The sequence below is a fragment of the Solanum stenotomum genome, chromosome 3 (genome assembly GCF_019186545.1).
Source record: "Solanum stenotomum isolate F172 chromosome 3, ASM1918654v1, whole genome shotgun sequence".
NCBI classification, from domain to species: Eukaryota; Viridiplantae; Streptophyta; class Magnoliopsida; order Solanales; family Solanaceae; genus Solanum; species Solanum stenotomum.
Genome location: NC_064284.1, coordinates 21,234,659 through 21,251,079, shown reverse-complemented (window position 1 = coordinate 21,251,079; position 16,421 = coordinate 21,234,659). Strand labels below are relative to the sequence as shown.

At 32.3% G+C, this 16,421-nt stretch overlaps 1 protein-coding gene across 1 annotated transcript; it reads right to left on the bottom strand.

Moving 5' to 3' along the window:
- Positions 1–3,766: 3,766 nt before the first annotated feature.
- LOC125861027 (MADS-box protein AGL42-like) lies at positions 3,767–15,751 on the bottom strand. The gene is made up of 8 exons (XM_049541113.1): positions 15,599–15,751; positions 15,127–15,316; positions 11,775–11,862; positions 5,313–5,374; positions 5,096–5,195; positions 4,971–5,012; positions 4,828–4,869; positions 3,767–4,283 (listed from the first exon to the last, which is right to left on the bottom strand). Exons 2-8 carry the CDS (start codon positions 15,306–15,308, stop codon positions 4,122–4,124), a joined length of 678 nt encoding a protein of 225 aa, XP_049397070.1. The 5' UTR covers positions 15,309–15,316; positions 15,599–15,751; the 3' UTR covers positions 3,767–4,121.
- Positions 15,752–16,421: the final 670 nt, after the last annotated feature.

The window sequence follows — 16,421 nt, the reverse complement described above, 5'->3', positions numbered from 1 at the left end:
CAAAATACCATAAGATTTAAACAATTCTGTGCATTCATGACTAATAAACTCTCCTCCATTGTCAGACCTCAGTTTTTGAACTTTCACACCAAACTATGTTTCTACTTCAATGAAAAAAAATTCAATAACATAATAACTTCAGACTTAAGTCTCATCAAGAAAACCCAAGTCCATTTGGAGAAATCATCAACAATTGTTAAAAAAATCTCTTTCCATCAAAAGTTTCCCATTTATAGGGCTTCCATACATCTACATGTAACAATTGAAAAACAACTGTTGATCTACTCACACTATGTGGGAATGATAGTCTTGTCTGCCTAGCTAATGGACATACTTCACATTTATTCAAAGTAAAAGACTTGTTATGAAACATAGGTATTCTTTTAAGAACATTCGTTGGAACATGACACATCATCTGGTGCCAAGTGATAACATCTACATCAAGTGATGTTGCTAAACATATATCAGATCTTGCCTGCTTGGTCTTTAGTTGTGACTGCATAGTGTATAGTCCTTCGCTTTCTCTACCAATCCCCTTCACCATTCTAGATGAGAGGTCCTGAAAAACACAGTAGTTTGGGAAAAAAATAGCACAACAATTCAAGTCCTTAGTCAATTTAGAGACTGACATATGATTAAACTTGAAAGCTGGCACACATAAGACATTGGTGAGAGTATCACCTCCTCCTAGAGAGCAGTTCCCTACATGTGAGACTCTAGGTGAATCTACTGTAGGTAGTTGCACTTGTCCTGCATTCTCTATCAATCCCTCAGCTAGTAAGTGTGTATGGTCGCTGATCATGTGATTAGAAGCATATGTATCCACTATCAAATTAACAGATTCATCCTGTTGTGAAAGATAATTACCTGCCATGTGAGCACTTCCATTAGCACAATTACTTCCACCACCAGCAGTAGTGTTTGAGGCAAATATAGGTGAGTCCATAGTAGCTTGATGTTGTTGTATGATAGGAGGAGGGATCATGTCTGTATTGTTCAGGATATCATTAAGAGAAACCTCCTTGTTGTGGAAAAGGCATCATAGGCATCATCATCTAATGTTGGTGATTGCTATTGTTGCCTGTATAGTAGTCTTGTGTACCTGCAGTGTTAGCAACAAATAGATGATTGCTACCTGTCATAAACCCAGTTGCCACATTAGTCCTTCTCTTTCCTTTGTAGTCAGTTGGATATCCAATCAACTTGTAGTAGTCTCTCTTCACATGACTAGTGAGATGGCAAAAATCGCATTTCTTCAGTTTGTTACAATCAGCCTTGATATTCCCTTTCATGTGGCAAAAATCATAAAAGGAATTCCCATTCAAACCTCTCATTTGTTTGTGATTATCATCACCAGACCTAGAAGTATACATAGTAGTAGGATTGGAAGACATCATCCTACTATTCCCTGCAACAATCCTCTGATTTTCATCTTGGTTCACCATGGCATAAACTTGATTCACAGTAGGAACCTGAGGCATTAGTAAAATTTGGCTCCTAGCTTGACTATAGTTGTCACTCAATTCCATCAGAAACTGTAGAACTCTCTGATATTGCAGATGCTCAATGAATTCCCTAGACTTAGGACAATCACATGAGGGAGGGGGCATAATTGAATCATACTCATCCCATAAATCCTTAAGCATAGAGTAATATGCAGAAATTGAAGAAGTTCCTTGAACAGAAGTGAAGATTTCCTTATGCAATTGAAAAGTCCTAGAACTATTGATTTTGTCAAACTTTTCCTTCAGATCTTCCCAAATCAAATTGATGTTTGAACAAAACAAAACTCCACCAAGTAAATCCTTACTTACATTGCACATGAGCCATGAAACCACAATTATGTTGCATCTGTCACACAATTTTGCCAAATCGCTTGTGTATTGACTCCTCTTCACTAAGCCATCAATGAAACCCAATTTATTCCTTCCTAACAAAGCAAGCTTCACAGCTCTGCTCCATAAAGTGTAATTATCAGATCCTATCAACAAAATCCCAATCGACAGTGAACCAGGAGCATTTGATGGATATAAGTACAAAGGATGATGATAGTCGATTGTTGTTGTAGTTACAGAAGCATTAGCATTTTCCTCTATGGATGCAAATCCAAAATACACAGAAATTTAGAAGAAATACAGAGAATACAAACGCCAGAATCCTTGAATGAGAGTAGAACAGAGAATACAAATGGCAGAATCCTTGAATGAGAGTAGAACAGAGAATACAAACGGCAGAATCCTTGAATGAGAGTAGAAATCCTTCAAATTCTCACAAAGCTCTGATACCATGTCAAGTTATTGAAGAACTATGAATTGATGCTTTTATGATGAGGAGAGAAATTGAAGAAAGAAAGAATGATTTTCATTGATAATGAATCTAGGTACACATTGTTGTATATATACATCCACATGTGACAGCTGTAACTAACTTCTGACAAATCTAACTAATTATCTAACAACTTGATTCTAACTAACTTATCAACTAACTAACATTGAATGCTAGTGTATGTCAACACATTTTCTGAGCTCCTTCACAGGTATGTCACGCTCCAAACCCGACCCTAACGCAATAGACATTCAATGCTGAGAAACCACACCAGAAACACCTTATATAGAAATTGAAGAATGAAGAAATGACAATCGAAAGATCCAATTTGTGCGAAGAAAACGAGTAGACAGGGTATTTTAAAAGAGAAAAATATGAGACATCATTTATTTTGGGAAATTGGTACGTCTTGATTACATACATAATTCATTTTAATACATAGTAGATTTATCATAATATTGCTATGTATTGTTATAAATGATAATAATTCAAATGTATCGCTAAATTCAGTAATTATTTATTGAAAGTACTCCCTTTTAAAAAATATGCAACAACTGGACCAAATCGGGTAAATTTAGCACAATTGGGCTAAATATGGTAAGTTAGATTGTTGGGCTGACACAACGCATAATTTGTGGTCTATGCGGCCCACTTACCGTTAAAATAGAAGATGTCCTTGTAAATATTTGGGTACTATTTTTTATTTTTTATTTAGATCTTTCAGGTTGCATTTTACTGATCTTCTATATAAAAAAAAAATTATATGAATAAAATAATATTTGTAATGGACTGTAAGGAAATGTCATTAAATACTCTACATATTCTTCTGTATATATTATGCCAAATAATTAATAGAGAAATGAGTTAACTTAACTATTTACAATTTGTATATATTATGCCAAATAATTAATAGAGGAAATGAGTTAACTATTTACAATTTGCATGGAAGAAAATAATCTTGCAAAAAGCGGATCTACAGTGGTTGTTGTGGTGATTGGGTTCATGTGAACCTGTAGATTTTTCCCATATATATATTAAGAAACTTACGTAGTATTCATAAATATTTAATTGTGCACCTAATTATTATTGAATATTGACTTTAAGGTCATTACAAGAATCTACAAGTTTCAAATTTTGAATTCTCCCATAAATTTTTTTATATTCATTATAAACTAAAAACAAACTTGTAATACACTACAAAACAATTGAGCTGTTTAGAATGTTTAAAAAATAGAAAGGAAACATACTATAAATACATATGCAACACAAATCAAGCTTCTCTGTAATAGTTGTTCACATTGAGGCATCGACTAGATTTGGATTGCGCTCTGCAGGGCTCATTCAAGGGTGGCGCTCCCAATAGGGTGTGAAACCAAAAAAAAAGAAGTTCACGGAAATATAGATACAACATTTGGCTAAACGAGGTTACCAAAAAGAAATAGGGGCAAACATTACACTCTTATTGTAAGGTATTATTCATTGAATTTGCAACTCCTTACGGTTGTAAATAATTGAGAAACCCTAGCCTCTTATAATCTAAATAACTGAGGAGAACCATAAACAAAATATGAACAAATGGTCCCATTGTCCCGGTTGGGGGCGGAGCCACGTAGGATTGAGGGGTTTAATTGATTTTCCTTTAGAGAAAAATTACATTGTTTATATATAGTTAAAATTTATCTTTTAATGTACATAGAGTAGACGTTGAAACCCTTCCACCTTCTTTGTGTGCTTATTTCTTCGGATTTTAAATTCCTTTGATGAAAAAATTCTAGCTCAACCACTGACCCGAGCTACTATAAGCAGCGCATTTGAGGAATGCCAATAAACAATTCAGTCTCCACTTCCCAACTCTTTGTACTTTGGCTACAATTTCCCCTTTCTTTCGCTTGAGCTGGTGGTGTTGGTGGTGGTGCTGGTACGGGTGCAGACTCTAATAGCATTGGCCTAAGCCCGCACTGGATTGAGAAATGATTTTTTGAATGTGAAAAAAAACGAGAAAACATAAATGCAACTATTAGCGTAACAAACTGTTTTGAGATAATAAAAAGAAAAGTTTGAATATCCTATAAGATAATGGACATATGTAAAGTATAATGACACATCCATGTATATTGGTATGTAAAAAAAATAAAAATAGGTTGAAGCAGTATTGAAAAGGTGTAATAGAAAATTAAGTGGGATGATTTAAAACTATTCCATTCATTTCAATTTTATTAACGGTGAACCTATTTGATTGAGCACAGAGTTAAAAAAGAATATTGAAAATTTATAATATTAAATATGTCACATCATTTTTGACGATATATAAAATTTTTGAAACTTGTGTAATTGACCGTGTTCTAACATTTTTATGGCTGTAATAATTTCTCACTAACGCTAAAAGGAGAAGTTTAATTATTTTTTTTTTAAATTTAGAAAGGTGATGATTATTTTTAAAATGATTTAAAAAAGAAATAAATTCAATTGATTAATTAAAATAACAAATATCAGAGAGTTCACCTTTTCACGTAAACTTGCATTTTGTTGGAGCAATAGTCTCTCCTGAACGAAGGGGGGAAAGTGCATTTAGTTCATAGAATTAATTATACCAATTAGTAAAAGCCCTAAAATGCATTAAATAAATTAATTGTTGATGATCATACCTTTGCGTTTAGACGTTCTATTTCGTCTTTGAACAATTGAGTCTAGAAATTAAAATGAGAAAATAATTAAGGATTAATAATATAATTAGTGTCAAATATTGGATAATAATGAATTTAATTTGTACCTTTCTAGCCCTGATAATTTTGAGGGTCCTCTCCAGTTGGCTGTCGATGTCTTCTAGTTCATCCATTGAACATGACCCTAATCCTTGCCCCATTAGCTTCCTAATCAATTAATTCCCCAATTCAAAAATTTAAGTAAACTTTCTCCCTTCTAAAATAAGTGTTACGAGGGAGTAGTAAATTGAGAATTGTGGCAAATAAATTAAGAAAATGGAGAACCGTTTGGAAACTTCAAGGATCTCTATCTTCTTTGCCATGTTAGCTGTTTCATGCTTCAAGTTCTGCAAAAATGAAATTAATCAATGGCGATCATTATCTAAAACTCATTCATTTGCCATTTGGACATGCAGTTCCATAGCTAGGATCCTTCAGACACCAGGTAAAAGTAAGATGTACAGTTTACCTTTGAATATTTTATTTTATCTACAAAAGATTGACTTGTCAAGTGGGGTGTGACCAGTACTCTCAGGAATTGGATCATATAAGTAAATAGTCACTTTTAGCATCTACTATCAATTACAACAATAACATATCCAGTGAAATCTCATAAAATAGGCTTAAAATGGTAAAGTGTATCTATAGAGGTTATTTCCGAAAAATCTTCGGGTCAAGTGCATCAAATTCAAGTAAAAGAAAACAATGGAAGAAAGTATAGTAACTAATAAAAAAGGTGTAAAATCTACAATAACAACCTCAAAACCTACTATCAAGTATTAACTAATAGCCACAATTTTAAAAATTTCAAACAAAATATTCTCAACTTAAATATGGAACAACCCCAACAAATGCTACTGAAATTTTCCTAGAGTTTCAAAACAAAGAAAGAATTGATCATGGGGTTCAAAAATTTATTGGAGTTTCAAAATAAAAAGTTAAATTGATGGGGTTCAAACCATTATATACAAGTTCAAAACTAAGGAACATATCACGGGGTTCAATTGATAACCTTTATAAGTTCTTTCGTGTTTTGAGTATCATCAATTTTATACCAAACCTTTTTTGTCCCATTTAAGTGCGCAGTTATTTCCCTATTACTTTTCAAATGTTGTCTAAAAACTCATAGCAAGCTCGAAATCTGACTATCCTACCTATTTTCTCACTCAAGAATATCTGTCCTCTATTGATCACTACAGAAATGAAATAAGTTCCCCATGTTCATAAGACTGGAGCTTATATTCATGTCCCATGTTCATATATTTTCTTCTAAGCAAAGAAAAAAATATATGAACATGAATATAAGCTCCAGTCAGAATGTGTAATTGCTGTATCTTAGGGTTGTCAAAATGTAAGAAAAATTCCTGTATAGAATGCTATTTGGTAACAAAAAGATATATTTATTATATCATAAAAATATTGATTGAAGCAGAATGGGACATATATAATATACGTCATTCTTGCTAGCTCTAGTATATGAACTTCCTTGAAGAGATGTATACATATTTTTTGGATCATTTTAAAATATATTAGTCAAAGCTATCACATTATTTTAGGCTTTTCTTCACTAATTACAAATATTTCTGATATAGAAAATTTTAACAGCCAATGTTCAACTCAATGTCATGGATATTTGTTGTAAATTGTGATTTAGAGAATTTCTTTTGAGTAAAGTCTAGAGCAGCCCATCTTCATAGATGGTTTTATTGCATAAGGTTTGAGTATAGTCTAGAACTTCTTTTGTACTTGAGGTTAATCATATTCAGAAATCAAAGATCACTTTTTTTTTTCTTTTTTAATCAAAGATCACTTCAATTCTCTAATTTTGCATTTTCTAAGTGAAAAAAATTATACTACAAGTAGTTCTAGAGCTCTCCTTTTAATACCTATAAATATCTTGCTTTGTACTTGTCATTTTCATTAAGAAACACTGAAGAACTTCTCTTCCTCTATTTCTCTTCTCCCACAAACCTCGTGACTCCTCAAATATTTCTCTTTCTCTAACAACTTTGAAGTAACATATATATATTTTGTCAATCAACCACGAGTTTCTATTAATATATATTCAATAGTGGTTGTTGTGAATCAATTGAAAAGGTAGAAAAAGAAAGTAAAAGACAATAAAACGTCCATTTGGTTGAAAAGTGTTGACAATATCACTAACTAATTAAAAGTGTGCCCTCTCTAACATCTTAAGCTTAAACTTTTAGATGACATGGTCACAGACTTCAACATGGTATCAAAACAGATAGAGATTCTGTGATCGAATCTCAACGTCACCCAAATTAAAAAGAATTTCCACATGGATTTTTGAAAGATTTCCCCTTGCTCTGAGGAATGCTGGTTTATAAGAATCATCTCGTTAGCTTTTAGAGTCATCTCGAGATCTTGGGCTTATACCATGTGCTCCAAACTCAACTTCCTTTTCTCACCAACATCCACTTCTCATTCAAAAAATTGGTGAAAGTCCTTTTTTTATTGGATAGGTAACATTTTTGTGTATTAATAACAAACCACACGAAGGGTGTAGTCCCTCATATTTACATTCAGATGAGCAAAAAAAAATAAGCTCCTAGTCCTTAATCTTCTCACAAAGAATCGAGTAGATGATTCTAACTCCTCCATTAAGCTATGTCCTTTCTCTTTCCTGTACCTTCCAAAGTCCCACTCCTCCTTAGACTAGATTGGGCTGCATTGTCGCACCTCCATACCTTCACCTCGATAACATGTCTTAAGGTCGCCCCTTTGCTACTAGTGGAAGCAAGCTAGCCATGAAGGCTGAGATATATTGGAACAATGATCCAAATAATCTTTAATATTTTAAATTCAAAAATGTTGCTGACTTGATTGTCAACATCATAGCATTAGGGACACTTTGTGTAATCCAGTGCCTTTTCTTCAAATGATCGAACTCTCATAAATGATGCAATACTAGGGGTGATGGTAGTCGAAGTAGCTAGTGTTGAATATTTTGTAATATATAGAGGTCTTAAATTGAACAGATACATCTGTTCATGAAAGAACGTGACTATTATGAAAAGTCTTTTGTTCAATAAAAAACATGACCTTTATGAAAAGTCATATGTTCATGAAAGAACATGACTCTTATGAAGAGTTATCTCTTAAGTTCTATAAATATAAAGACTATCTAAGAAGTAGCCTATGAAAAATCTGCATGCATAAACAAAGGGCTTTGTTGTATCCTTGAAGAGAATTATTTGTATTACCCCAATGTGTATATGGACAATAACTCTTTAAAGAAAGTGATTACACGTCTCAATTATATTTTCTACTGTTATTTTCTAACAGCTAGTATGAAATTGATTGGGCACTTACCCACATGATTTGGCCCATCTTTCTTTCCTCCATGAGAAAACACTACTCGGTGAGATAATGTAGTCAAGTCAATAACAAACCAAAGCAAAAGTTTGATATATAAATGAAAGTTCACCTTCTTGTGCCATATACTAAATAGATTTGAAAATTTTGTCAACATAGCTCTTCCATGAGGAATTCCTACTAGTAGACTTTCTTGTACTCAAAGTGAATTGTCTAAATCCTCTCGTTTATCTCATTGTTTATCTTATATAATCATCTGATTCTGCCCCAGAAGCTACCTCCTACTTCTTCTCTTTTAGGATAGGATCCTCCTTAATCCTTTTTTACATCACATTCTCGACTGTCTCCTATCCGTAACATCTAAACTTTATAAGGTTATGTGTGTTATTTAGTAGTCTCAATAATGGAATCTATAATGATGAAGTAGTTGGAATGTTGTTTACAAGTCTATGAAGAAAAAATCAAAAAGAGACAAGAAAGGCCACTTTCTTGAAACCAAGGCATAAAGAATGAAGAAGGTGAAAAGAGTTCTAGAGGGTATGGACAAGAAAGAAAACGTGACAGTTGTGGAAGAGGAAGAAACAATCGAAACAAAAGCTAACAATGAAAAGAAAAGTCAATACTCAATTATCATTTAAAGGTTGTGGACTTGTGGTCATGGAAAAGAAAGAAAATTGTAGGTCATGATATTTGGATAATAGATCAAGCAACCATATGTGTGAATAAAAAGAAAGCATTGTCAAAAAGGAAGTAAGAGTGGAGTTCAAATATGTGATGAATCATAATCAAGTTGCGGATATAATTATTAAGCTTTTCAAGTTTATTTGAAAATTGAGATTAATATTTGAAACAAAGAAGAAAATTTTAAATTACATTTACAGATTTACTACATCCCTAACGACTCTTCTTCTTCTTTCTCATTATCCACAAGGTTGGATTTCCCTTCGATTATTGCTATGACATTTCCAAGAAAAATGATTAATTTATGCTAATCATAACACTCAATTATAAATTTGTCAAACCTTTTTTCATTTGTTTCTTGATGGTAACCACATCTTTTTCCTCTTTTTTATTCATGATTACAACCTATAAATGATCATTGGTTTTCTCTTCATTGTTGGGTTTGTACCTATTACTATTACTTCTTCCTCTTCCACCATTATCATATCCTCTTATCAACTAGTAGCATACATCAACGCTTGGATGATATCATGTTTGAAAAATGACTAATACAACAATCTTAAAACAAGTTTAAAAGATTTTACAAAATTCTCTCAAAAAGGTTGATAATAATGTGAAAAACAAATATCTTCAATCTCCAAAGGATGAACTTGAAGCATTTAAATCGAAGAAATTTGAATACAGTTCAAATTGTTATTTAAGAGCACGCGGAGGTTGTTGTGAACAAATTAAAAAGATATGGAAAGAAAGTGGAAGATGTCTGTATGGTGAAAAAATCTATAGAGGACGTGGACGAAACAGCGGATGTGGAAGCCATGCTAGCGTGTTACAGATGTCATAAGTTTATTGATATCCTAAGTATATCATAGCAATATTGAAGAGAAATCCAACATGTTAGCGTTGAGAAAAAAAGAATAAAAGTCAACACTATAGCTAAAACTTAAGGTAGATGATAATTTACTAACTGTATTTTTCGCCCAAGTATGAAATAGGTTTTCTAATGTGTTCCAGCAAAACAATAAGAACAGTAAGTAAAAACATAATATTTACGTGAAAAACATTCGGCTCAAAAAAGTGTAAAAAATCACGACTTGTTTCTCTACAAGATTTAACTTTAACTTCACTAAATCACTAAGCTTCAACACAAAACAAATTACAAACCTATTTAACCTAAGAAATTACGAACTTTAATTCCCAAACTTCAACACCAACCTCCCAAGGTATGTGTTCCTAAGTCTTCGAATTAACTCAACTTGAAGACGACACTCCTAATTCAGTTTATAACACATTGAACTAAACATACATCAATACTATGACTCAATGAAAACCTCCTAGTACATAGAATCTATAATAGGATTTGATTCATCAATGTGTTCCTTCAGCCTATTGGTAGCACTTGCAAAGTCAATTTTCCAATTGCCGTTTTAGCTCTATAAATGCACAAGTATTTTGGACGACTTCACCTCTATTTAAGCACAATTATTCATAGAGTTATTGTTCACTTCAAACTCCTCATTGACTTGAACTCTCTTGACTTAGAGTTCTAAGACTCCTTCTTCCATTCAAACTCCTAGCTTCTTTAGACTCTTTCTTCAAATCAAATTCATTGATTCTTTTGTATTATAGCGAACTCCAACTCTTCAATTCAGCCGTAACTTGAAGAGTTCTACTTCAATTAAGACTCCTTCAATTAAACTACTTGCCTCTTTAGACCCTCCAGTACAAGGTCCCCAGCATTGGTCAACGAATAGATCAAAGGCGGAAGGTCTGAGAACGATCATTAAGGAGAAATGACTTTCCATACACGGGGTTATTGATAGGTATCCAGAAGTGATGGATTGCCTGAAACACCACAAATTCCAAATCTTCACAAGACATCGCGGCTCATATATACCAAGCTGGGTTAGAGAGTTCTACGACGCATACACTCCTTCTAATCAAACTCATTGATTCACTTGTGTTTTATCACGAAATTAACATTATCTATTTCTTGATTTCTGCACTCCTGTCTTTATTTATTTTAAAAGCTTTCCCGAATTCAACTGCTCGTGACAATGTACCTTTAAACCATGTTGATTGACGTGTTTCATCTTTCTTTGTCTACATAAATTTTAATTGTAGAAAATTTCATCGATTCTCGACCTTGTGATCCTCAAATTTTGAGGGTGGATACAAAGAAAGTATTGTATTTAAAGATTGTACCAAGAAATCATATATATGTGGGGATAAAAAAAAGTACTGTCACGAAGACAATGGAGATCAAATATGTAAGACTCATAATCAAATTGCAAATATTTTATGAAGCCTCTCAATCAGTAAGAAGATTTTAAAAAATTGAAATCACGATTGAGTAAAGAGCAAATTCAAACTTACTTCTAGATTTTGTTTTGGGATAAAGTTGAATGATGAGTTTATCTATCTATCTTTATATAAGTATAATCTTATCTAGAAAGACCTCAAGAACTAACTTACAAGTATTATCTATCATTTGCACCAACCAAAAAAAGCTTCTTATTCTTCCTTTTCTCATTTCCTACCATATATTTACTAATAATTTAATTGATAAGTATTATCTATCATTTGCACAAATATTGTATTTATTTCAAACTATAAATATTTTTTTAAAAATTCTTTAAACCCAAACTCAATGTCAATTAAACTATATCACATAAATTTACACGAATTTTTTGGTTATTGTTTGATGCACATATAAGAGAAAATACTTACCTCCATGTAGTGCTCGAGTTCAGTGCTTTTGTCCACCGTCATTGTTTCTCTTGCACGTGCACGGTATCTCTCAATTATCTTCTGCATGCTGAATCATCCCAAAATTATTAGTATTGTAAAGCTTTCATCAAACCTAAATTTTGAAGAGCTAGATTTGTGCTTTTATAGCAGTAGATGAAGTCATGAATATATATATACACTCTCAATAGATTGCTACTGAAAAAATTATTCTTGAGGGTTGCTAAATTGTATCTTAATCAATATAGCATGCATGTTTTATGATAAATTTTTAGTCCATTGTTATTCCAGAATATTGAAATTTTATTTCGATGGGATGTACAAATAAAAGTTTCACGTTAATAGCTAGAAAAAAACAAAATTGTATAGTGCAAGATGCAACCTTCTTGCGAGCCTTTTGGGATCTACCGGAAGACACTCATTCAGTAGTTAAACTTTAAAATTGATTTTGCTATGAAGGTGTCACTGTTTATATAAATTAATTGTTCTCTAAACTGTCAAAGAGAAGTATGCTGGAAAATGATCAATGAATGCCAGCAATTGAAAGTGTCGTTGTATAATCAGTCACCTGTAATTGCATTAGTTATAGTCCCTATTCCCAAAGAGTATGGCGCACCCTCCACACAAGCACCGCCCGACGAAGGGAAGACGGGGAAAGCTACATGCCCAAAACCTTTGACCCTTCTTTCTAAATAGGGTGCCCGAGGCACCTCATCTTCTCATTTTGTCGTTGCTCATTCCCGTTAGGCTGAAGTGTTTGGCCTTTCTTTCTCTGCGCCTGCTCAGGCTTTGCTGACCTATCTCGTGGTAAAAAGAAGAAAATACAAAAGAATAGTAAACGGAGCACATCACAGAAAGATTCTAAATATGAGAAGTCCCCCTTGAATTCGAGAAGAAGGAAATGAAGAACAAGAACGAAACGAAATAAAGTGTTTCTAACTCTAGTTTCGGATGAGCTTCTCTCAATTATGTCTAGTAATAGAATAGGGCGACTTGCTCTGACCAAGACTCCACTTTTTGCTCTGTCCGTAGAGCATATGAATTTCCTGGAATGTAGATAGACCAAAAGAGGGAATGAAGGGATAGGAATAGGAATTATAGTACCATTGGAAAAACAGGCACATGTGGGAACATCTCTACTGACGAACCATTTCAATAGTACAGGTGTTGCCGTGCCACAAGGCACGACCACGAAAGTAATGAAAAAGAAAAAGTTACGTAGTTAGACCATCTGTTCTATCCGTAAGTCATATACATCGTCAGCAGAAAGAATATTTACACCATCATGTCACATTTATTTATATGTCAAAGTAAGTAATTTATCTTATTTTCGAGATATATGAAGACTTCCTTCCATATAAATATCTTTTTGATGACTAAAAAACTCTTTGGTACACAAAATATAATAAGCGAGGATATTACATGGGAGTAATCCTACCATTTTAGTACATCCAAAATTACCTAACACTTAAAACCAAACATGAATAAAATTAATCTCAAAATTATTATTCTTATTTCACGTAACAAATAACCTCTTTCATTCGGTTGAAGTAATTAGTGGAAGTAAGTATTTCCAAAACAATGTCACTAGCCCTTCCTATAGGTTAGGTAATAAGATCTCTTGGAAAAGGTAACTATTATTTGTCTTCATTGAGAGTAACTTGTAATTAGTTTCTCCATTAATTAGTAGGTTTCCAAACACAACCAAGTAGACTAATTTTTGTTGGATTTTAATTATTTCCCCAAAAATGAGGGTATTTACTAGAGGAATTAAATAGGACGGTGACTTGACATAAAAAGATGCATATATAGCAGTAGTAATCAACGCTATCTTGTACCATATATACTGCTAAAAAGGATTTAAAGCAACCAAATATATGTACCTCCACACCCACTCCCCACACCCAAGAAAAAAGACTTTCCTCGATATACAACAACGTACTCAGTGAAATATATTGGATACATGTTGTAACTATTTCTCTGAAATAAAGAGGTTGTTTCAAAAAGATTCTCGACTTAAATTTTCCTCAATGCAAAAGAGGTGTATGTTGTATCAGTGATATCATACTGTAATAAATTTAGAGGCCCCTTTTGGATATTGCATAAAATAACACATCCGCATCTAGCATCTCAACCTTCTAGGTCATACCAATATGAACTTCAAATTCAATTTGTTTAACTCTCAAAATCCACTTGAATAGCTCCCTAACTTTAATTTTGTTGATGAGTGTTCATTAAGTACTCATTTAATTTGGTTTTTAACATGTCCCTTCATATGCGAGCTTAATTCTTTTATGGTTTTAAGCACGTACGTTGTTAAATTTTTATTTTTATTTTGCTAATGGGGTACTGATTCAAACACAAGATCTATGCCTAGTCTGATATCATATTTAAGTTCTTCAATAAAAGAGTAACACAGTTAACAATTAAGTTCGATTTCCCACCCTCTAATCCCATTCCCCTCCACATGATTCTATAAAACTATGTATTGTGTTGTAATTATTTTTCCGGAACTCATTGAGTGTTAGTTATAAAAGATCAATATATATTTTTAAGGTTGTACATTAATTGGATCAAACTTGAAATCCAAGTGTTTCTCTGAATTTCTCAGGAAATCAAAGATAGAGAACACCTTAATAAGAAATACTATTGATCATCCGTATCTTAATCTATTCAAGTTACTTGATTCGAGATCAAGACAAATGCAAGGTTTGAACCACAACACTGAATTGGACAAACCCGTTAACTCATACCTTAACTCTTCCCCATAATCATCACCTGTAAAATTAGATCTTGAACCTAACTCACGCCTCAGAAACTAACTCAAAAATAAGATAATTGTCCAAACATTATAAGGAAATCACTCATCTCACTAACCACATATTTGTGATTTTTTTCATTTGTCAACAAAATTTATTTTTTTCCTTGATGAATAATGCAATAAATGAGATATGAACAAGTTACAAATGTGTGATGAGAAGCAATTAATTTTTTCATTTGTCAACAAAATTTATTTTTTCCTAGATGAATAATGCAATAAATGAGATATGAACAAGTTACAAATGTGTGATGAGAAGCAATTAATGAACAATAATCAAGACATATATATCCAACATATATACCGAGTAGTGGTAAAACATAAATTGATGCAGACGAGGTTATGACTAGACCAACTTAAAAAACAAGAAAAAACAGTATCATCGTACTTTCAAAGTACATAAAGCCCATACCTCTTTAATTGGAAACCAGAACAACAATGGCAAACCCAGAATTAAGAAAAATGTATACATTGAATACAGTGAAATTAATTTATGGAAAAAAAAATAGTACTTACTTGGAGCTAGCAAATTCAAAAAGTCTTCCTTTATTTGAGAAAATAATGAAAGCAACTTCAGCATCACAAAGAACTGATAATTCATAAGCTTTCTTCGTAAGTCCATTCCGCCTTTTTGAGAACGTCACTTGCCTGCTCGTTGAATTTTCTATTCTTTTCATTTCTACTTTTCCTCTCACCATTTCTATTCCTGCAAAGATTAATTATTATAGCTCCAAGGATAAAATTACAACGAAGAAACAAATTGATGGACTATAAGTACCTCAAAACATATTTCAGAAACAGATGAATTAATTTCAGCAAAAAAAATTGCAACTGGAAAAAAAAGGACTTTGGAAAACCCTAGCTGTGAAAACAAGCTAGAGTGCAGTAGCAGGAAAAAAAATAGTACTATAATGGCTTCAAAATCACAGAAAAAAAAACACATTTAGCTAGAAAAATTAAAGGACGAAGACATTGACAATTTGCGTACCGATTTTCCGGGAAAATGGAAAGAGGATGGAAAAGAAAATAATTAAGGAATTAGATTCCTAGAAAATATATATAAATATAAACAGAAGAAGAAGCAAGAATATATATGAAGGATCTTTATTTATGGGATTGATGTATGCATCTCTTCATTTGCGGACCACAAAACCCAAAACATTAATTTTCCCATATATTTGTGTAAAATAATGGGGTTTGGATTAATTTATTTTTAGTGGTTTTTGACTTTTAAGCTATTTTTTTATCAAATTTTGAAAGCGTTTGGATAACATAAAAAATGTACCTTTTTAAAGCTGAAGAGGTACTAAAATTTCACTTTTACCCTATATATTTTATTTTTCAAGAGTCAAACAATTTAAATTTGATCTAGAATAATTCAAATTATTTAAAAGATATACAAAGTATTTATAGTAATAAATAAACTTATTTAAATTTCAAAATCTAAAATATATCACATAAATAAATAACTTATAAGCCACATAAAAAAGAGTCAATTCAAACACCTCTTAATTTGTTCTCTTATTTATGTCTTTTTCCATCACTCTTATTACCCACTAACTAAACCAAAAAAAAAGAGGAAAGAAAAGCACAAAAAAAATAAACCTTATTTTTATCTTGTTTTAGTTATCTCATCCTCAGAAAGCAACAGCATATATAGATTATTATTTTTTAAGAAAAGGAGAGACCGCTAATTCAGGCCCGTAGAAATGGAGATTACATTTTTATTTTATTCGATAAAAACAGTTGTTGTTAGACATAAATTTATATTATCCCTTATAGTATACTATTTTTTTAAAAAAAATTAAATA